This window comes from Patagioenas fasciata, chromosome Z (assembly GCF_037038585.1).
Source record: "Patagioenas fasciata isolate bPatFas1 chromosome Z, bPatFas1.hap1, whole genome shotgun sequence".
In the NCBI taxonomy this organism is placed as follows: Eukaryota; Metazoa; Chordata; class Aves; order Columbiformes; family Columbidae; genus Patagioenas; species Patagioenas fasciata.
The window spans coordinates 9,768,963-9,792,901 of record NC_092560.1 but is presented as its reverse complement, the minus strand read 5'-3'; the positions used below and the strand labels follow the sequence as shown (position 1 = coordinate 9,792,901).

At 41.9% G+C, this 23,939-nt stretch overlaps 1 protein-coding gene across 1 annotated transcript in view; it reads right to left on the bottom strand.

Moving 5' to 3' along the window:
• Positions 1-440: 440 nt before the first annotated feature.
• The window catches only part of GRIN3A (glutamate ionotropic receptor NMDA type subunit 3A), a 78,627-nt gene continuing 55,128 nt past the window's right edge, over positions 441-23,939 (bottom strand). The window contains exons 4-9 of the mRNA XM_065861079.2: positions 21,933-22,078; positions 20,404-20,519; positions 16,888-17,039; positions 6,035-6,199; positions 5,213-5,286; positions 441-1,891 (exon numbers count right to left, since the gene is read on the bottom strand). Coding sequence (XP_065717151.1) covers positions 1,555-1,891; positions 5,213-5,286; positions 6,035-6,199; positions 16,888-17,039; positions 20,404-20,519; positions 21,933-22,078 — 990 coding nt within the window. The 3' untranslated portion in view covers positions 441-1,554. The remainder of the gene's footprint in view (positions 1,892-5,212; positions 5,287-6,034; positions 6,200-16,887; positions 17,040-20,403; positions 20,520-21,932; positions 22,079-23,939) is intronic.

Below are 23,939 nucleotides of genomic sequence, written 5' to 3'. Positions count from 1 at the left end.
AATGCAGCAGACACACTGGCTGCCCAAAAGCTGCAGCCAAGGACTGAGCAGGGAATGGAATATGAACTCCTCTTGATGAGGTTAATTAGTGTGGGTATCGCTGTTATCAGCTTTTAGTGGTCCATGCAGAGCTTTTCATTTGCAAGTGTTTTTTCAAAGGTTAAAGGTACAAAAAGGTAGAATGCCTTTTTCAAACCCCAAAATACAGCTTCAGATCTGCCTGTCGCCCTTAAGCCATGCCTGATGAGAACATCACCCCTGGCAACATACAGGCAGGTGGCTGGAGATACAAGGAGAGTAAAAATGACTTTGGTGGCACATCTGGGAGACCAGAGTTAATTCTGACAATGTTACAAACATTTTTTTCCCCTGTAATACAGGATGTGTTGGGAAGTGGTGTTTAAAAATTCATAGAAATCCTGTTTAAATAACGCAGTCAGTTGAGTTGATGCAGTATTTATTCAGATGCTGAACAGCTTACCCTTCCTTCCCCTCATCATCCAGGTGTGAGGGAGCTCCACTCAGTACATTGCCTTTGAAACCACAACTCTCATTCTCCTTCACAGTGAGTCCTGGTCCACACAGAGGGTTTGGTGACTCATTTTGACTTTGGTGGGAGCGTGGTGTCAGAATAAATCACAGACCAGAGCCCCTTTATGTCACTTTGGCTGTGAGAAAGAACCTTATTGTCAACAGAAGACAGAGAATATTAAAGTAGTTTCACATCAGTAAATAGTTCACTTTCGGCAGTAGATACTGATTTATAGTGCTGTCACCCCTCCCTTTTCATCCTCGCTCTGCGTCACTGTGAACCCATCCCCTCACATCTGCCGTGCAGCTGTTTGCATGGCTTCTCTCTGGCTGGGAGTGGAAGCCAAACCTGGGATCAGAAGCAGACAGAGGTGGTGGTTTGTTTGTTGCCAAGTTATTTTTAAGCTAGGCGAGCTCCTTTATCACAGTCACAGAGCAGCCACATCTGCACTTGTGCTGACAGAGCTGAGGAAATGTGCATACTGGGATCGCCACCAAGAATTTGTCTCGTGAAACCACGGCCTGTGCCAGGAAGGAAGGGAATGCCAACACAGAACTAGCACCTGGCGTAATGAGGCAACCGTAAGGAGCCTTTGCACGAACAGAGACTAGACCCACAGCACAACAAAAACATACCCACAGGGACATGCTTCCAATGAGCAGCTTAAATTTCCTTCTTTTTTTTTTTTTTTTTTAATTGATGCACAGAAAGGGCTAAAAAAGTGGGAACCTCACTGTATTGTCAAGTGGAGGAACCAGGAACACTCGCTGTTTGGATGGTCCAGGTTTCTCCAGTCCTGTGGGAATAGCTGATGTTTGCCAAGAGAATGAGAAACTTGGTATGAAAGGAGGAGGACTCAGGAGGGTGGCAGTGGCTGTGGGCTGCTGCAATTCTGTTCTCATGAAGAGAACATTGCCTGCTTTATTTTCGCACCTCTTTCTGGCATTACAAAAGTGTGTTACAAATTTTACAGAAGAAGGGGAGAAAAGGAAGAAAAGGGGAGAGGGCCGAGGTATGCTGGCCTAGTTCTCTGCAGTCCTGTTTGTCCTCTGATACTCTTCCAGCTCTGATTTCCTGTCCATGGCGAGTTGCAACTCCTTCTTGATGATTTCAATCTGCTGCTCCAGCTCCGTAAGCTCTTGCATCACCGAGGTCCTACCAATGTTGAGGGACTCTGCTTTCCCATTGGTTGTTAAAGAAGCCGGAGTCTCTCTTCTCACCTGGGGCAAGGGAATGTCTTGGTGCTGTTGTATCATCACCTCATTTTGCCCTTCATCAGTGCAGATGTACTTTTTCCGGTGACAGTTGCCCAGATTGGCTGTATTCCATACAGCATGCTGGCTGTTCCCTACATGGGACCTGAACAGAGATATTAGAGTTAATAAGAAATCATAGCCTGCTCTCATGTGTATGCAACCCTCCCCTGTGAACCATCCTACTAGAAAAATATGTTGCTGCAGTTACGAATTACATAGAAATATTGTTCTTTTATCCTTGGAATTATTTTTCTTGAGAAGCACAAATCATGAACACAAGTGGCCAATTTTTTTTTTTTGTGATTAAACCATACCAGAGACTAGAACAGAATCCTAAAAATTCATCTACCCCTAAACTCTTCTTTTTTGGTAGTTATGAAATTACAGTCCTTTCAACTCCAGCTCAGGAAATTGTGTCCTCCTCCAAAGCTTTCTGAAAGCTTTTGTGGTTGCAGTGTCCTGAGTTCATTGCAGCATTAGTCCTTTGTGTATGAGTGCTTCTTGACAGAATAAATAGAATTTGGAGTTTTCGTGTCAGAAATTCCCATTTGGGAACTTACTCAAATGCTTCTATATTTTCCTGTGGAAAAATCTTTTCAAACTATTTTGATTCCAGAGGATCTTTTCCCTCTTTCTTGGGAAAATCACTCTACAGCCCTCCTAAATCAGAGCATTTTCCAGGGTTTCTTCCCGAACAGAGGAGCACCATGTGGCCCCTGCTGGGACATAAGGAGGCACAAAGTTTGCTGCTGTGGGAGAGGAGCTTGACTTTCCTACCCGCTTTACCTATGTGCATTCATTTTAGAAACTGAGGTTGAAACTCGGAAGTAGTTGCTCTTAAAACTGCTCCATCTTAGAGTTCTTCTGTGAGTGTCCTTGGACAAAGTGTGTATTGGTGTGAGCTACCATTCTGTGGCTAAGGAAGAGGATTAACGTTTCAGGATTGGAACCGATGAAAAAGAGCTGGTTTCAGGAGGAGTCTGGAGCTGGGAGAAGGAAGTTGGAAAGTGGAAATTTCTTTAGAGGACGTGGCAATCAGGAGTGTTTTAAAAAAAGATGGGATGGCAAGGAGTACAGAGGGGAGGTTTTAGGCAGGAGTGGCAGATCTAGCTCAGGGAACCCCTTAGGGATGTATAGTTAGGCTTGGTTATTTTTTGTGTAGATCAGCGATTTTTCTCATATTTCAAAATAAAAGACAGGAAGACTCTCAAGTCTTGTGCTAAACTGGATGTGTGTTTTGTGATGCAATTACGTTAATCCCCTGAAGAGAAGAAAACAAACAAATACCTCTTGGGCATGTTTCAGACAAGGAATAGAGTAGCCTGGGCAAGTAGAAACTGGCAAAGGAGGCCAAGAGCAGAAGGGCACCATGCTGCATTTCTGCACAGACCGTGATCTAGATGAAAAAGACCACCTGGCAAAGAGTGGGGCTGCTGACAAGGGCTGAGGTCCCCGGAGCTGTCTCCTTGATGAGTAGCTGTGCAGAGCCCACGGTCCCCAGGATCCTGGGCAGGCGGTGCGACTAACTTGCCTTGGCATAAAAGTACATGTCTTGGAGAAGCTGTAGCCCTTATTTTGAAAATATTTCTTAAGAATGGTATGATTAATCCATAATTTCTGATACATTTTTTTCTTTCCTTTCACAACTCAAAACCACCGCATTTTGATAAAGTGTTAGTAACTGACATGGTTGCTGCTGCTGCTGGCAGTGCTGCTCTTGTTTGGGGGTCTGGGAAAAAGGTTTTAACAAAGGCCAGAGCCCACAGTTAACACTCAGGTTTCATCAAGTAAATAAAACCCTTTACAATTTGGTTACTGATGCTGGACTGCCCTCCCAGTTTTTCAAAAGTTATGACCTGAAAAAAACAGTGGATTTTCTTCCCTGAGTAGCACAGTACAGATCCTATCTACTTCTTTTCTGTATCATGGCGCTTTTAAGAACTCCACAGTCTCCAGCAGAAATAAAAGATGTAATAATATAATTGATTTGAAAGTCCTGAGTCGCACCTTGCTACGTCAGTATTCATGACAAGCTGGGGCCCATGTTACTAGGTATCTTGGGTTAAATTCACTGTAATTCTGTGCAAGCGGCAGCTCAGACTGTAAGGAAAGCAAGGAGCATGGGTGGGTGGGCTGGATGCTGTGTGGGCAGAAGTTTTTGGGCAGCTGCACATCTTCACTCTCAACGTTGAAAGAATATTTGTGTGGTTCTTTCTCTGAGCCATTCCCTGTGAGGTTTATGGCCATGTCTTTGTGTTACAAAATTTTTGTACTGTTCAATATCTGACAAATAACTCAGGTGCTGCTTCTTGTACCACCAAAAATACAGAGAGTCCCCTTGTCTGGAAGACTCTCCTTCTGGCTGCATTAGTGCCTCTGGTTCTGTGGGAGCGTGAATGCCACCACCAGTGAGGAGGGTGTAGGAGGAGGAAATGTTTTGCTCCAGGCAGCTCCTGGTACTGCTGTTCAAGGATGAAAAGCGAGGAGCTGCTGTGTGCAAGGAGGTGCCACACTAAGGAGTTTTGTTGGGCAAGGAGATGACGGAACGGACAGAGGGAATTATTTGTTTGCACTTTAATATACTTGTTTGTATGTATGCAGTCTAGAAGCTTATAGAAGTTTATCTCTTATATTTGCTGCCATTAGTGCAGAAATGACAAATTAAACACAACATACTTTTACATACATGGGTTTCAGTCATGCCAGGTACCTAACAACAGCCTGAAAGACATTTCTGTTGTCTGCAGCTGAACTTCTCTGTGGAGAAACAATATTGCTGCCTCTGTCTTTAAAAAGTGCACTAATAGTTTTGAGCTACTGAGCAAATGTACAGTTTTAATAAAATGCCTTGTGCTCCTGGTAGCTATAGATAAGATTGTCTCCTCTTCAGAAGACACAGGGTATGAGAACAAAGCAGGGTTGTTACTACTTTTATCCAACATGAGTTGTTTGAGACAAAGGTTTCTGAAAGGACCGCATTTTCCTCTTCTAATCTTTTTTATTTCTCATTCTAAAAAGTAAGAAAGCTGAAAATGTTTCTAACATATATACTACCTCATCTCTCATTCACTGTCAGGCTACCTCAGAGGGCTCTAGTTGTCTGTCATTCTTCAGTATGTGAGTAAAAAATTACTTAAAAACAAGGGCAGTAGAATTAAACTGTGAAATCTGTCTTTAGAATGGGGATGCTTTTATTAGCTGTATGGAAAATCATGGAAGAACAAAATCTCTGGATTTAATGCTTTCTCTTGGAAACAATTAATTTATTTCTGCTTCCTTCCCTTGTCACTTCTATTTTGTTTCCTTTTCTTGGTTCTATTATCTTTTCAGTGTATTAGATCCATAAGCAGATACCCAGACACAACATATTTCATTTCAAAGTAATTTTTGTAGTTTGGGTTTCAAGGCATGCAAAACTTCCTACCTCTTTTCTACTCGCTTTGTCTTAGGCTGGCATTTGTCCTCAATAAATGAACTGTTCAGAGCACGATGTAATCTCTAGAGGGAAAAGAAGCAAATAAATTAGTAAAAGCAAGATTAAGAGTAGCTCCATAAATAGGTAAACAATTTGTGCTTTGTGTGATGGACTTGAGCATAAATTATTTTGCACATTCAAGGATACAAGCAATGTCTGTGCCTTGTCATTACAACAGATGTATTTTCCTCTGGTTTCCCAAGGAAGGGCAATCTGAAAGGTTGATAAATATTTTGCAAACAATCCTTGGCATTAGAATTTCTCAGAAAAAAGTGGATCTCAGCAAACTTTGTTATTCTCTAAAACATCTCTTTCCCTGTGCTGTCCTAAAGCAATAGAAGCTCTTCCTTTTTTTGTCCTTTGCTGCAAAGTAACCTCTTCCTTTACAGCAAACACCTAGAGCAATTTTCTTCCATTATTGTCCCTAGAATAACTTAGGAAGTTACCCAGCATTTCCTGCATGCATCAAAAGTTTGGGAATCCCTAACAGTGAGACAAATTGTTCTGGTTAGCCAGTTCAGGATAATAACACTTGCTTCTGGTGTCCAAAAGAGCTGGAAGGTTACAAGTGCAAATGGAAAGGTCTCTTCTGTAGACTTTGCAATTGAGAATATTCAGACTGTTTCTTCTCTGCTTCTCATTCCATCACTAAGCAAACTTCTTCAAAGATGCCAAACATCAGTGCTCATATAACATTTTACATCTTGTTCTTGTCTGGACTTTCTTTTATTAGCTACATGACTTTTCACAGGGTTACTTCTGAATACATACCTGGCTTGTATGGAGCCAGTACTTCATCTTGGATTTCTTCTTGATTCGTGGTAGGACCAGCCGGTACACAATGTGTTCCCCAATGGTAGTGAGAATGGACAACCCAAACCCAATGCACAACATCACAAAGAGCCCAGAAAAATGCTTGATCCCCATTTGTAGGGTCTGTGAATAAAATCAAGAAGGGAAGTTAATGAAGCAGGCTGTTAGTGTATTTTAGCATGTGCTTCTGTCTTCTCATTTGGTCTGACTGAATACATGGTGAAATATTGCACAATAGTCTGAATACTGTTCACAACAAAGCCTTTCTGTGCTGCAGAAAGCTTGGTCTTCAGTCAGAGCAAAGGACCTGTCATGGGAATGAGGATCAAAGACCAGGGATTCTTTTTCCTCATGCTGTTTCCCTAATGAGATTGTGTTGAACATATATGAGAATACAGTATTTGCAGTGTCTTTGCATTTGTAAAAGCAAATACTGCTTGACAGAATACAGTCAATGAACTGTAGAGGAAGTCTTTCGTCAGCAGTAAGCGAAGACCAACTGTTCATATTTTCTGCGACTTGATCATTAACTTCCCCTTCTTGTGCTTTACCCTTGATGGAAGGTCACAGTGAAAATGTTTTGAAGTAATAGCACAAACACTGCACCTCTCCATGCCCTGCATTAACTGAAGATGTGTTTATTAGAAACTCTGTCTGCAGTTATGAATAGCAATACATTCTCACCTTTTTCTGCCGTCCCACTCTTTTCATGTAGGGTAGGAAATCTTTAATTAATTTGAGTCTCTTATTGGTATTAATCATGTTTGAAGAGCAAGAAATCAGTGACAGCAGCAATCTGTACCACAAATCTGCACTCCGATGGGTGTGTCAGGTTTGCATGTTAGGTGTAATCTTAGTACCTTTATTCTCTTGCTTATTTAACTAACTCAGTTATGAGTTTATCAATAACTAAAAACTCTTGATAGTAATTACTGCCTACAGACTAATTTGGAAGTATTTTCAAGCATACAAGTTCTCCTTGTGCCTTTCTATTGAGGAATGTATTCCTCGTGTCAGAAAAAAAAGGATCAGAAAATTGCTTGGGTAGGTTTGTGTGTCAGGAGATGGTATCTGGGATGCTATCACCTGGGTAATTGACCTGTGTGTTCCTTCTGTTTGTTGTTAGTTTGCTGGGGACTGTGGTTTGTTATGACTATAGCGGTGTAATCTAGAAAAGAAACAGGATTTATTTGAAAGATAAATCACGGAATGTTTGAAAAATCTTGCTATGAGATAATTCTAAGACAATGAGTTCATTAGTGATAACTCCCTTGAAGCTGAAAGCTCGAAAGTCCCTTTGCAAACTTTTGTTGAGCATCAGTGTGCAGTATTTCTCTCTTCTGGTTTTCATATTTGATTTCTGTTCTTTAAAACACAATGGCATGAGATAGCATATCACAGATTGTTAACAAGAACAGAGCTTCAGCACTCTATCAGAGTGAGAACTTTTGCATGTGGCACTGGCAATGTACTCTTACTTTGGGGGTTCTCTGCCAAAATCAACCTGCTTGTTCCAAAGCATATTGAGCAGAATTTTGGGGAAGAGAATATTTGTACCAGTGAATAAACACTTCAGGGGTGTAAAGGGTATGACGGGGGTGTAAAAGCAATTTCTGAAGAGATTTACTGCAGCCTGGAAAGAGAAGTGGAAAACAGTAAAGTGATTCTGGGGTAGGAGGGTGTCACACTCCTGGCACAAGGGTTTTCTGATGCTGAGAGTGCATCAGTTCAACCTAAAAGCCGCATTTCCTTCTCAATGTCAGAATTTCTTGCTGGCAAGAGCCTCTCATCCCATACTTTGTCCTTCCAGTTAGGGGAACAGGAAGGTGGCAGAAAAATCATAAGTAGTAATGCTTTAAACCACTCAAAACCCGAAGTGTTAGACTGGAGGTCTGTGTTACCTGACCTATTTCTTTTAATTAGCAGTGAAGGCCAACTTTTGGTCCAGATATCATAAAAGCAGAATGAGGCCCTGACATTTTTCTCACAGGTCTTTAGAGCCATGGCCTCAGTATGGCCTATCTCTGAATTCAGCAGATATAATTATCTGTAAGAAGCAAAAAGACAGCTATCCATACTAGCTGAGCCTACTGGTTAAAAGTGCTTTTGCTAATTCTCCAAGAAGTGTTGATACAAACCACTTCCCAAAAAAAGATGTTCACGGGCAAGTATGAAACAACTTCCTTAGAGATGCAAAGCTAACAGTAAATGTAAAGATAAATTGAATGAGAAATAGAGTAATAATTTAAAAGGAACAGCTTTGCTTAGTCATCTGAAGAACAGCCCTATCTATATATGCTCCCTGGCTACTGCTGCTTGGTGTCATACAGAGCGATAGTCGACAGGTGGGCATTGCCATAAACTCCCGTGGTGGCAGGAACCAGTGACTTGGCTTAGTACAGATCCTTTTGCTTAGCTATCGAGAAGTAATGCAGAAGTCCCCAGAGGCGGGGGAGATCAGGAAGGAGGCTGATCTGCTAGTGTCAAGTTGCTGTATGACAGGGAGCATTTGAATGGCTCTGAGAACAGGAACTACATTTCATGGAATATGATCAAACACTAGTCATTCAAATTTTTGTTTCTTTAAAAAGAGACACAGTGTCAGTTGCAGTGGGGATTCCTGCATGTGTGAGATGTCTCCTCCAGCCTGAGGTTGATGTTTGATGCCACTCCAGTACTACTGCAGAGACAACACTTGGCCAGCTCCTTACATGAAAAATAACTCCCTTGTCATCAGTAAATCTGCCCTGATTTATGCTGATATGGCTCTGGCTCACTGTCCTGTCAGCTCTGCAGAATAGTTTTCTACCTTCCCTGGAAGCAGGTGAAAGAAATTCCAGCACTGGCATCTCAGATGGGTTTTTCACTTGTAATGGATAGCTTTTGAAATTGTCCCAAACAAGACATCTTCTCCTGGGAAAGGAAATGCCAAAACAAAGCATCAATAATATTTCATCTAGCAATAAAGAAGACAGTGCATTGAAAGAGCTGCCTGATAAAGGCTGCACACTAGAGGGAAATTTTTGAGACTAGATTAAGTAGGAAAACAAGGTATGGGAGAAATAATTAGTAGTGTATGTCTTACAGTGCATGGAGTGATTATTGATAGCAATACCAACACTGTAAAATGGAAATTTATCAGCTGTTTGTAATTACTATGGACACACACATGTTGAATAATAAAGAAAACTATCTAACAGAGGTACCTCTCATTTTTATAACTTCATGTGTATTGCTATCGGAACAGCAAGCTCTACTACTTATTTTGTAGTTTGTCTGTGTGGTTTCAGGTACATTATAGAATATATTTGGAAAGTGCAGCAATAAATGGGATTTTTTAAATCACTGGTTTAATCTCTGGTGAAATGGTAGGGGTTAGGTGTGTGTGTTTTGTCTTTGCTGGAAATAGAAAACCACCTGATGACTTTCTCTATTGCAGTATTTTTTTTTTCTTTTTTAAGAGATAAAAACTCATAATGTGATGTATTCTCTATTAACCCAGGGTAAAAATACCGTCCTTGCTCCAACTTTTTCGTCCTAAATTCAGGAGGTAGCTCCCTGAATTTTAGGAGAAGAAACTCAATTATGCTCATGTGGTGGTTCTGAAGCAATAGGTACCCACAGTCAATCCGGTGATGACTGCAGCTAGTGGGTACTAAGAACTACACTGGCAACAGCCTCTTGAGCTATTATATTTGCCACTTGCAAACTGGGAAATGGGCAGTTTCTGAAAACCAACAAGTATAAGAACAGACGTGGAGGTATCCACTTTTTTATTAATTGTTTTAGAGTCTTTTCTGATTTAGCAACCCCTATCTGCATTTGCTAACTAAACATTTCCTGCCATGTCCTCTGTGGTTATATGCCTTTTCCTTGGGCCCTGAAGAGGGGGAAGGGGATGCAGAGAAGAGAGTTTGACATTTGAGTTCTCTTTGAGGCGGGAAGCAGAGACGAAAACCAGCAGTGATTTCATTATTGGATTTCATGGGCAAAACTCCCTGCTACAAGAGACTGTAAATGCTCTGCTCTCCCTGGTTGCCTTGAGAGCAGTGAATAAGCCATCAAATATGCCTGTGGTCCAGCTTAGACTAATGAGAAGCATCTGAAGTTTTTTGTGGATACTTTACAGGCTGGCAGCCCAGCACAGATATTGGTCCATCATGCTGCTGCACCCAAACACTAAATAGGGATATCATGTGTATATTAGCTATAATAATACACTATCCCTTTTGACAGCATTTTCCCCAAGAGGATTTTAAAAAGCTTTGCTGAGATCAGGAAGTTAAATTTTGCAGCACCTCTCTGAAGAAGGAATTATTTCCAACTTTACTAGGGATAAATAGATATGAAAGGCAGATTTCTAAACTCATTTGGGCATCTCAGTACGTTTTCAAAATCCTACTGATGCTTGTATTTAGGTAACTAAACAGTATTAAAACATGTCCCTGTATCTAGATTGTGTACTTCTGGTAGCTGCAGAGACTGTTATTTATTTATTTATTATTCATTATTGTGGCTTTCTGTGCTCTCAAAGAAGTGGCAGCATTGAAGTAGTACATATTTAATCTCTTTAGGGAGATCATCCTTAGCAGAGACCAGTGACCGTGGCTGTAGGGTTTCAAGTGCCAAATTTTATGATACTGTAAATCACTGTCTTGCATTAGCAAGACAAGTTCCTTTCCCCTCTTGTTGTAAAGAGTTTTGGACAGATCTGGAAAAAAACTCCCTTTTGTAATAAATCTTCTTTTTACAACTCATCCATTATCCAAGCCCTGGGTGTAGTAGGAAGAACAACAGTACACATATCATCCGAATTAGGTACTGAGAAGATGCGTGCTTCTGTGATATGACAGGCTGGTGAACTGGGAATAACAGCTTTGTCTCCTCAGATAGTAAACTGTTTTTTTTTTTCCCAGTTTCAACAGGTGAATCTAAATCTGTTACTCATTTCCAGGACACTCAAAACATGCTTCTCCTGATGCTCTTGTCAGACTTAATAGTCATACACTCCAGGACCACGGTGGGAAGTATTTTTTTCCCCAGGGAAAGTCCAGATGCCGCCACCTCTTCCCATACAAGATGACTCCTTTACAATGCAATATCTGTCCTTTTGTGATACCCTTCTTCATAATGTTCCTGCTCCTCTAGAGACTAAGGGTCAGGTCTCCTCCACAGACAACATAGGTGCAGACTGAGCAAATTGTCTTGGCAGCAAAATCTTTGTTCCTGTCCTTTGTGTTTGTTTTTCATGTGCTTGTAACAAGGTACTGTGAAAGGTGACTGATGGGCAGCTTTTATTTATGAGCACAAGACAGTATGTTCCCTTTGTGGAAGGGTCTGCATGGCCTTCCCTTGACACCTGCAGTGCACCAGAGACAAACGTATAAACCACAGCTTCAAGGTAATGGCTTGAAACCTGACTGTTGAGTTGTCAGGTGATTGGTGTAACAAAAATGGCACTCACTTTTGACCTATAAGGAGATTAGGCAAAACTCTGAGCAGAAAGGCACTATTTGCTGGATGACAACTGGATACTATCAAGGCAAGATGAAAGGGGCACTGTCTGATTGCACACCTTGGGTGATGCAGGGGCCCAAGATCACCAATTCAAGCACAAGCTATGGCAGGTAAAGTTTGAGCAAGTTCCTTCAAAGACTCCAGAGAATGACCATGTCACGGAGGCACCCCGAGGTTAGTTTAAGGGGCAACAGGGTCCAAAACAACTTTTATTAAACCCGTGAGAAACAGGGTTTTAGCACTCCAAAAGTGACGTAATACAGGTTCGGATATCAGTTGAGGAAAATTATTAAGGGGCAGCAACTAATAATTCAGGAGGTCCACAGAGTGCATGCACGTGGCTTCACCAAAACAATACCGGAGCCGCCACTGAGTCCGGGAGGAGTACACACTTGCCTGAACACGGTGTGGGGTTATTTTAAAAGGATACATGTACTCATAGTGAGTACGGAAAGCGTACACTCACAATCCTGCGAGGGTAAATTTATAATACACTCGCAATCCTGCGAGGAGAAATACACATGCAAATGTGCACGGAGAGTTACACGTGCTTATCTGGAAGCACAGGAGGAAAATACACCCGCGATTTTACGAGGATTAATTTATACACTTGCTTGTATTGAGCACAGAAAGTACACGTGCAAATATGCACGGAAATTATAGATACACTTGCAATCCTGCGAGAAGTTTTACTCACACCCGTGGCAGCAAGGCAAGCGGAGTCTCCATCCCTGGGAGGGCTCTAGGCGGCAGCATCTCGCTCGTGCTCTGAGAGACCTGCGACAATGGGCGGAGTCTCACTGAGAGTCCTGTTTTCTATTTATAGCCTGATCAGACCTGGCTGTAGGCATTCCAGAAACTTCTCTGCATCCCCACGCTGGCTGTGGGGTGCCCCTGAAGCCTTCAAACGTCCGCCACACTGGCCGCGGGTGCCCAGCGGCTCCCTGGCGCCTCGGCACTCCAGAGAGGGAGATGTGTCTAATTCTTCCATATCAAAGGAAGGGAGGGGAAGAGAGGGGGGTTTGCATCCTGCTACAAGCCATCAGTGTATCCCATCACTGCTGTGTGAAGAAGAGAGGATGAAAGGACTTTGTCTTTGCTGTGTTCCTGGTCTGGATCAGATGAAAGCCCACGCTCAGCAACCAATCCCCACCATTGGCAGCATGGACCTCTCGCTCAGGCACTGGCAGGAGATGCCTGGCACTGTGCCCTCCTCAGTGCCATCACCTGTGCAAAGTGATGGGTCTGCAGTAACAGGGTCAGTCAGGGCCAGTGTCATTCGTGTGCCTGCAGGCATTGCCATTGTGTTAGATTAGATACTGTTTATGAAAAGCATCAATAAGTTGTTGTTATGTGACTGAACAGCCAGTTATGCATAAATCTAAATTCTAGAGCTTCAGTTGTCCAGTGACAATTGAGAATGGGGAATAATCAAGACTTCCAAAGGAAAAAGAAGAAACCTTTTCAACAATAACATTTTTTAAAATGTAGCTTAAAAGCTGCGAAATAGTCAGTACACACAGTTAGCTTTTCCCAAAACCTAACTACTCCCTGCACCAAGAGGGGCCCTTCTCTTACATACTGTCTTGAGAAACCGTGGTGTCCCAGCTCATCTCCTCTGCACCCTGCCCTGATTGTTACTGCCTGGTCTGAACAGTCAAAACCACTGCAAACTGCCAGGAAAGCTCCTGCTCAGGCAATCCACCCTACCTGCTGTCACAGCGGCTCTTTCGCTGTCACGAGCACGAAGTTGCAAAGCTGCCAATTCACTGTATTTTGATTCTCAAAAATGCCAGAGAAAGAAAGACTTTGCAGTCTCTCCTGTGCTAGGGTGGAGCTGATGGGCTGCAGGGGAATGACCTGGAAGCCTGGCTCCTGCTGAAGTGGCATTAATGGGAATAACAGGAAGGTCGAGGAGGGGCCAAGTGTTGTCTGCAAATTGAAAATCAGCGTCAGCGATCATGTCCAGATGTAATATATGCAAATATAATTCTGCCAACTCCACTTCCCTCTTGCACTAGGCTCTGCCCTCAGTACAGACTTGTCAAATTTATAGTAAAGAAACTCCTTTGAGACTAGACTATGACAATTTTTAATCAAGGGTACTCAAGCGATATTGCTAGTGACTAGCAATCAGTGTGAACAGCCACTGCTACCAACAATTACTTGTGCTGGAGAGGGCATGATGCAATTCATTGCAGCAATTCATTCCAAGTCTGAGTTAGCTGCATACCCCATGAATGATCCAGTGGGTGCTGGCCAGAGTAAGGTGTTGTGGCAGGTGTGTAAGAATCAGGTACAGCCTAAAGAGGTAATGACCCATTTAAAGGCTATACTGATGAGTATTTCACCTACATATATTCCCATTTTTGGATCATCACTCTAGCATGCTACAGATCAAATTCATCAAAAAGATGTAGAAACACGCAAAGCCTTACTGAAGCTTTCAAAAAGCAATTGCTGTGTCTTGGTTTGGTGTATAATCCATGTGAATGACTACCCACTTAGAAGCTGAGACTTTTTAAAAATGAATTATCTGCTTCTGTGTTGAACATTGTCCACACTTCAGTGAATCTGTTGAATGTTACTGTGACTGACTGCATGGAGTTAAATAACAGAGATTTCTGGGCTTTACAGGAGTAAAGGATACAAACTGATATAAACATAAGAACAGGAGTGATTCCCATGCTTCTTGACATAATGATAGGGAAGCTATGCTTTAGACATTATCTGCTGCTTAGCCCTGTTTAGTTTAGTAAATTTCTCCCAGCTGTGAAATTGCAGGTCCTAAAATCTGCAAGTTCTTTGGCCAAGAGGAGTGAATGAAGAGGAGGGGATGCTCATGGGAGATGTAGTTCAATAATTCAGGAAGAGAGAGGTCTGGACTTAGCAGAGCCTAGCCCACAATGGAACAGATATACAACTGGTGTTTTGTTTCTGCTCACTCTTTCTGATTGCATAAGGCCTTTAAATACATGAGGATTTGTTCAAAGACAAAGCATTTGAGTGACCTTTTAGAGTCCTTCAGTCACATGAATCAGCTTGTTGGACCTTGGCCCCTGGAGAAGAACTCAGCTATGCATGTTGGATTAGCACAGCTGAAGATCAGTATGGACTGCAGTGAGACAACCAGGCCCAGAGCAGCTAGACCTGCCTTCCTTTGTGGCCATCACATGGAGTTTACACTCAGAAGACTGAATTATTTTAAAGCATACCATCTCTTCCTGCTGTGACCCCCAGCCTTAAAACCCCGCGCTTAAAGCCTGTTCAACACTGAGAAGAAGCCAAGTCCATGAGACAGTCTTGAGATCCTAAGACTCAGAAGTCTCCGAACTGTTGTTGATCACGCACCTCTATCAGTAACTTTTTGAGCAGGCACCCTCATATACATATATACTTATTTATAATTTTTATATATGTATGTAAGTATTACTGAAGTTCTAATATTTCCTTCCTGAAACCCAGGGGATTGTCTGACGCATCACAACGGCTGTATGCACCCCACTCTAGAGACCACTGGCTTAGAGGAGCAAATATATATTCTGGGAGAAAAACAGTACTAAATAAAACCATATTTTTTAACTGGAAGATGTTCAGAATTGATTCTGTGTCTTAGCTATTTCTCTAGGAATAGAGAGAATACAGCCCTGGATACAGCTACTGGAGTAAGATTCTCATGATCAGAGGAAGCTCCTTATGTCTCATCACTGAGGAATTACTAAGAAGGTACGTTTGTCTCTTCTATAAGAGTTTTCAGTTTTAAGATAGTTGTGGTAATTAATAGCATTACCATCTGGTAATTTTATTGAGATTTAATTCAAAAGATTGTGTTAAAATGTAGAGCAACAAGAGGTCTTGAATGAAATGTTTGTTAGGAACAGATATGTCAGCTATGTTAAAATGAAAATTCCCCAGATACCCATCTTTTTTAGATGATAATATGATCCTCAGATAAGCTAGATCAGACATAGCAGTGAATACACACTTCTGCTTAAATGTGCTTTCTTGTGTTAAACTAATCACACACAAAAAAGAAAAAAATTCATTAAACAAATTGAATAAAAATAAATTGAATTTTCTTCTATGAATGTCTGATGTTAAAATAGAATTTATTTCATACTGACACAATGTTAATGAAAAAATTAAAAATGTAATAAGAGATGCAGAAATACCACAACAAACTATGTATTAAAGAACTCAAAGTTTTTATTTGTCTGATCTCTAAAAAATGCACTTTTTCTAGTGATTTAGTCAGCAGTGAGAGTTTGCAGACAAGAGGCTCGGGTGACCACTGAAGGGCAGGAGCCAGAGCTCTAGGACCGGGCTTGTCTTGTGGGGGAGAATGGTCATGCTATTGCATCCTCAGGGATCACGCTGGTTTGGTATTTGGCTGAATGCTCTGAGGAGGAGATAGCGTACTTTCAGCTACCTGTTTTGTACCAGTGAGAACATGAAACATATCTTTTGGAACACCTTGAGCTAAAAGTGTATGGTTAAGGCACGCTGGATCTTTTGATTCCTCAATATTTTATATTTTCTTTTTTACTTGACAGTCTAGGGAACTTGACGAAGAACTGCTATTTCGATAAGAGGAGTCTTTTTCTCATAAATAATGATCTTCAGCTGCCATGAGCTGGCGTGGCTTTTCTGATTGAGTACCAGGACATAAACCCATGGAAATTTACTTCTATTTTTTGTATTTCTACTTAAGATGTAAGACCTGCTTCTCTCCTGTTCTCAGTATGATATGTTAGTGGACCATTTCCAGGCTGAAATCCTATCTTTGGTACAAGTAGCTGCCACTCATGTTAGGAAACGGTCAGGGTTATATTGTAAATTTGGGATGTATTAAATTCTCACTCTTTCTGCTTCTTTTGCTCTTGTTCTCTGTGTTAGCTATTTTCGCTATCATTCCCATGTGAGATGGTCCAGAATCACTGACAGATCTTCTGGGTGGTGATACACATAACTGAGTGAAATGAGGTAGATTTGTTGTGCAGTGTGCCAGATCACCTTTTTTAATGCTATGGTTCATGCCCCATTTGTGCCCAGAAGTGCTTGCTGGTGCATCCACTGCATGCCTAACTTAGCAGTATGGTCTTACTGATGTTTTTCTTGTGCTCAGGTCTGAACGCAGTTGGGCTGAGCATCTCTTGCTTCTGAAAGCCTCATGTGTCCGTTCAGCTGCAGCCCATCTCTGTCATGTGTATATGTCTACCACACATTGTGAATGAGAGAAAATAACTGGCAACTCGAGTAAATCCTCATCTATGTGACCCAAGTTCATCGCTTACCTCTGTGACGGCAAAGCTTCTTTTTCCACACGGAACAACCTTGTACCATTTGTCATGCAGAACATCCATGAAACCATGGGACTTGTACTGGCTTATCAGGTCAGAGATATTTGAGGTAAGTGGAGAGTTGGGGGGAAGACCAATACCATATCCTACAAGGAAAAAGAGTACAATCATCTCTCTCTTACTTGTTGGCATTTTGGTGAAGTATGTTCATTTCAGCTTTCAACCACCAGTGTGGCAGATCAAGCTGGCATTCTGTTTCTACAAGGCAGTTCAAACCTGGATGCTGGCGTAATGTAAACTGAGAATGCTGAGATAAAACTTTTTGTTGTGCAAAATCAAAAACAGCCTAATAAAAACAGGATATGCAAATTCAAAATTATTAAGGCCACAAAAGTAATATGTAAAAATGGAGGTTCAAAAACTTAAGATGTAAGTAGAGGTGGATGAATAAATCTGTCTGATCTCTAGAAACACAGCCTTTTGCATGCCCTTGCCATGGGTTCTTCCTTTTTACCTTGTTTTAATAACGCAAAAGGGTCTTAATGACAAATAAACCATTCTGTGATCACTTCACATTGTTAAAGCAGTGGATGCAACTGTAGTGTCAGATGTGTTATTTTCTATTTATCCTATGTGCTTTCTGACTGTAGAATTGAAGAATAGTTTGGGTTGGAAGGCACCATCAAAGCTCATCTAGACCATCCTGCCTGCCATGAGCAGGGACATCTTCACCAAGATCAGGTTGCTCAGAGCCTCGTTCAGCCTGGCCTCCCAGCAGAGCTGTTCCATCCTTTGATCATCTTGGTGTCTCCTCTGGCCCCTCTCCAACAGGTCCACGTGTGTCCTGTGCTGAGGCCTCCAGAGCTGGACACCAGGTGGGGTCTCACCGGAGCGGAGCAGAGGGGCAGAGTCACCTCCCTCCACCTGCTGGAGATGCTTCTTTTGATGCAGCCCAGGATACAACTGGCCTTCTGGGTTGTGAGTGCACATTGCTGGATCATGTCCAGTCTCTCATCCACCAGCATCCCCAAGTCCTTCTTGTCAGGGCTGCTCTCAATCACTTCATCCCCAGCCTGGATTGATACCAGGGGTCACCCCAAGCCTGGTGCAGGACCTTGCACTGATGAGAAGCTACATGCATGTAAATGTATAAGAGGACATCCTGTATTGACGTGCATATAAATGTATAAGAGAACATCCTCTATTGTCACACAGCATTTAAAGCCCAGGGGCTGTGCTTTCCATTCATGCAGTTCTGCTATAGCAGTGACAGGGACCTTCAAATAGTAAGAAAAGCAGTTTTTAGCCACTGTGTTGTCGTTTACCACGTTGAAGTGCTAGTGAAGGACTTAGTGTAAGTCAAAATGGATTCAGTAACCCTAAATACAGTCTTTCAATTTGCAGAACCTGGATTTTGACTTTAGAAAAATAAATACAGTTGGTGTCTGGAAGACAGTCATTGCATGCAGAGATGTCTTGCCAATTGCCTGCAGAGATTCCTTTCTAGTCCACTGTTAATTTTGGTTTTCAGTTCAGAATTCAGAATTTCAGACTGTCTCCTTAAAATAAAAACCAACCCACAGCACAGGAAAAAAAAAAAAACAAACAAACATAAAGGTACATGAGTGGTGAACTTGCCATCACAATGGCTTGCTTTTCAATGATGCAGAGTGATGTGGTAATATGAGTACCCACAATGCAATAGTCTCTTTTCCTGCTGATTTTTGTACATTTTGCCTGTATTTCCACCTGAATAAATTTTCTAACATTGAAGGAATGGTTTCAGAGAAGCATAGCTAGGGCTCATGAATACCACCTTTTTGCCATATCTAGAATATTGTGTCCAGTTCTGGGCCCCTCAGTTCCAGAAGGACAGGGAACTGCTGGAGAGGGTCCAGCGTAGGGCAACAAAGATGCTGAAGGGAGTGGAGCATCTCCCGTGTGAGGAAAGGCTGACGGAGCTGGGGCTCTTTAGCTTGGAGAAGAGGAGACTGAGGGGTGACCTTATTAATGTTTATAAATATGTAAAGGGTGAGTGCCACGAGGATGGAGCCAGGCTCTTCTTGATGGCAAACAATGATAGGACAAGGGGCAATGGGATCAAGCTGGAACACAAGAGGTTCCACTTAAATTTGAGAAAAAACTTCTTCTCAGTGAGCATGACAGACACTGGAACAGGCTACCCAGGGGGGTTGTGAAGTCTCCTTCTCTGCAGACATTCAAACCTGCCTGGACATGTTCCTGTGCGACCTCACCTAGGCGTTCCTGCTCCAGCAGGGGGATTGGACTGGATGATATTTTGAGATCCCTTCCAATCCCAAACATACTGTGATGCTGTGATACTGTGATAATTGTTTCACACTTGGATACTATAAAGTCAAATTATGTGAAAATGTCTAGCCTGGGGGTTTGAGTTTTGTTTGTTTGTTTGTTTTTCTGTATTGTAAGTAGTAGATTCAAAGCTGATTCAAAGTTGTGGAAGCTGATGGTTTACTTCAGTAGAGCTGACCTTTCTGAAATGGAAGATTAATCAGGTTACATGCATATGGTAAAACATGCAGCTGAACACACAAATTCAACCTGAACAGCTCTCTTGTGCATCTATCTCCCTCAGTAACAAAAAAGAAAGAAGAAAATTGATTGCTTTTAGGTCTCCGGTGTGAATTCAAATGGGAGACACTGATGAGATATAGCAAAAAGGAGCATTCTACAAAATGCCTAGTGCTGGTGACTTGTAGCTGAAATGATTAAAATGCTCAGCTCCCCCTGGCCTTCATTTAGCATATAGCCTTCCTCAATCAGGTCTGAACATTTCCGAAGGAGGTTGTTTTAATGTGCAATGGGAGCGGCCAGAGCGATTGCCCTTGGAAGGGTGGAAAGGGGGAGCTTCAATCATTTTCAGTGGCCATCTATCACAAATGTGATTCCTGAAGTCTAATAGCTGCTAATGTGCTGCTCGCCCATGGCGGAGGCAGCTTCAGACAAGCCTCATGTCCCGACTGCCTTCCAATCTGTCCTTGCTAGTGCACCTTCTTTAGCTCCAACTAGCTACAGATTCAGCGGGAATTGTAAACTGACCTTTAAAATGGGAAGAGCATTTATCTGTTTCAGATGAGAATGAAACTGTAGAACAGCATTTGTAACATATGCTGCTGAGTTTTGAACATGTGTAAGGAATGTGGTGCTACAAAAAGCAAGCCTCGTTTCAGGAGCTACTTTTATTTAATTGTGAGCGGTGAAGTGGATGGTGCCTTCCACGTGTTTGCAGATGGACCATCTCAGCACTTTGAATAATTACTGTATTCCATTGCAACAGATGTTACATGTGATCTGAAAGTTCAGAAACCAAGAAAAAGGGCAAAAAGTTGGTTCTGCTTAATCACTGAGAATTTTACTATAATCTTTGAGGGGTCCACAGTTTCACCTGCATACTTTCATTGAGAATAATAAATCATAATAAAACAAATGCAACACATGAGAAATAGAGCAGTATGTTATAAAACTTATTACCTTCAATGGCAAACGGTTTTCCCACAGTTAGAAGCTTGCAGTCAGCATCTATTGATACTTCATAATCTAAGAGTGCTTTATCCATGATGAAGGCATCGAGTTTCTCTGGATCATGCCTGTATTCAACATCAAAGTCAAAATCACTTCACAGTTTAAGACTCAGTGATGGTCTCTGAACATTTATCTGTGCAGTTCTTTGGAAGATCACTAAATGAAAATAGAGCTAAGGGACTGCTATTTTAGAATTGATTCATATTTTAAAGAAAGGAATTGTGCACGAAATACAGACTTTGTGCATTTAGAGCAGGACAACATGGGTAGAACTTACTTTGCTCCCATGAGGTAGTACTGATCTAATAGATGGGCAATACTACAATATGCTAGACTTTGACTCAATTGAAAGGTAATACAAAGTTTTACTGGAAAAATAAAAAATTGCTAAAATACTAGTGCTGTCTTTGTTCCTCATTAGAGCAAAAATGCAGGAGAATAACTCATACAAAGGTCCTTCTCCTCCTTTCTCCTTGAAGATGAGGTAAATTGATTTCTTTCACACACATCAGCTTTTCTCTATGTTTAGTCTTCATGAACACAGAGAACTGAATTTTACTAATATAATCATTTATGAATAGTACACTTGCATAAAAATATGATATAAAACAATAGCTGCAGTGCTTGCTCTCATCCAATCCAGGGACTGCACCCTCCACTCATCACCTTCAAGGTCTGGGTGTTCTCCTGATGTGAAGTTACATTGCTTCATTGATTTTGATGGATGGAATCCCGTTTAACCGAAAAGAACTGCAGTGTATCCTAATTATTGTTAGGACGGGTCTGGGAAAAATACTTAAATAGGAAACAGCTTCCAATGAAAAATTCTCAGGCCATCTGTTAGGCTACTTCTGTGTCTAAACTGAATGAATTACTTCAGGCTTATTATCACCTCTCCTGTTTCCTGGAAGAGTGAACCGATTGTGTGACCCCAGATTATTGGGCACAAATATCTCTGAACCAGAGCAATGCCAATGATTCACTAAGCCAAGAAGATTTGGTGCTTATTACTTTTTACTAGTCTAATGATTCTTTTATTAATTTTAATGATAAAATCTTTAAGGTTTCTCTTTGAGAACCTTCCCTCCTCCCAGCATGCTGAAGATGTTGAGGAACCTCACTTTCAGCTAATGCTTATATTGTGGGTTTTTTTTCTGAATCTTTCTCACTGTCTGATGAAGGGCTCCCAAGCACACAAACCTGCCAGGATTTATACATTGTCCATGCTTGATGGCACCCTAGCAATTAGTGCAAGGCACTGCTTCCCCTTGAAACACTCCACTTGGTGCTATGCTAACTTGCTCTCCAAGTATCACTTCCTCCAGGTAATTATGTGCTTTCTTCTCTATCGTCTGCCACTCTCCCTTCAATGACTGTTTTGTGGGATAAGTGACACCAAAAGCGGGAAACCCATCGCCATCTCACTGCTGTGCATTCTGGTCAAGGGACCAAATCTGCTGTTGCATGCAGAGGCTCACTTGAGATACGCCACTCCATCGGGGGTTGCAGGGACATTGTACCGTCGCATGTACTCGTGCATCTCTGGGAAGCTCTGCCTCACATAGTCTTCTGCACTGCTTTCTCGCACGGTTCCAAACCGAAACCCTTGGGATGGGTGGTGGAGCTGGGGAGACAAAATTACAGATTAGCAGAGTCATTTGCCTCCTTCAGATCCCATATCTTTGTGAACAGCTTGTCAGAAATTCTCAGTGTTGAGACCTGCCTCTGATGTCCTGCAGTCAGCTTTTCACATCAGAGTAAAAGGTGGAAAAGACTTACCAGGTGATTGGCTAGCCTGTTTGTGTACTCTCAGGATTTTCTCTAAATGTGAAAAACATTTCCCCTGAGACACCCTGAACCCCTAAATCCAAGTGTATAGTTGGATTATTTGTCTTTAAACCAGTCAAGGTTTCAAAAAGTGTCATGAGAAGTCTCTAGGCTTGTTAGGATCCAGTTTCTGGGGCTTCAGGTAGCCAGCAAATGACTCAAAGTTTAGATTTGTTTTAGTAGAATGTTTTTTTATTGACTCCATAAGAATGAGATTTTTGTCTTCTACAGAAGTGTAGCACCATCATTTCATTTCTAGAGGCCTGGACAGTATACCACAGACTGCTGCTGCCTTTCCTGTCATTCTCCATAGAGAAATTCTAAGTGTTGTGGACAGCAAAAAGCCTCCCCTGGCAGTCAGAAGGAGGAAGAACATCCCTCAGCAAAACCCAGGCTGTAAGCTTGATTACCAGGCTGTACACACACACACACACACACACACCTTCTGCAGTCCTGTGTCCTTTCCTTTTCACAGCTGGCTCCACCTTCTGTTTTAAATCCATGAGTAGTTTGGATGTTTGCAAGTCTCAGAGACGTCTGTTTCTAAAGTACTCTGTCTTTATAGCATTTAGCTACTCATGGGAAAATTCTCAAATTGCAGTGGGGGTATCAGGCGATGTTCTCTAATATGCCAAGAACTTCCTTGAGATGGTCAAGACCATACTAATTGGAAAGCCTTCAGTGATGTACCAGCTTGTCAAAGGTCAAACTTTCAGAGCACAAGAAACCAAATAAAGCCAAGACTGAAGTAGTCATGCTCTGTTTGCTTCCCAGGAAGATTGTGGTCTTCATAGCAGCTCTGCTTTGCAAAGACCAAGCAAAGAGGCATTCTGCTGGTCCATCTGGCTCTTCACATTATTGCCTATGTAAAACAGAGTGTAGGGCAAAACAAAGCCATGCAAAAGATGTTTCCAACTCTTATTTTCAATGACCCCATGGATACAAGAATATTCTTAGCTTTTTTAAAAGTAACAGAGGTAGGATGTAAATGCACAGTCATCTAGTTCAGTCTGAAAAGGAACAGAAAAAAGGTCTTTTGGATGTCCCGGAGCTATGAATATACTTTATTTCAGATAATTTTTATCTGGAAAGTGGGCAGATACTTTCCACATTGTGCTCTGCTCTTCTGGTCCCTGTGTTGCAGCCCAGGAAATAAAACTGTGGGTAACACAAGACTGTGGGCATGGAAGGAGTCTTGGCCTGTTTTTTGAGGTGTTCTGCTCCGGATGACCATGGGACAAGCAATGCAGGGTGTGCCTCCACCCAGAGCTGGCCATAGTGCATGCTGTGCCAGAAGGACTGTGGGCGCAGAGGAAAGTGTTCTTGCCTGGAAGTGTGGAAGCAGCATCCAAGTGCCAGAAGACATTAATAACAGAGTTGTGTTGTGATAATACATCATGGAGACTTCCAGCAGAATGCTGCCATTCCAAATGTAGGTGTAATCTCAAGACACTGAGGATAACCTGCCTGAAGAGTGAGCTTGGAGTGAGCTCCATGCACTCTATGTCCCAAGAAGCTCATTGCCACAGTAAGTACTATTTTCTTAGGTTTTATTTCTTGGCAGGTTCAGTGACAATACTGAAAAAGCCACTGAGTCTCAACACTGAAGCACAATGCCACCTTCCAAGTCAAATTAGGTGTTTGTTGTGATATCTGTG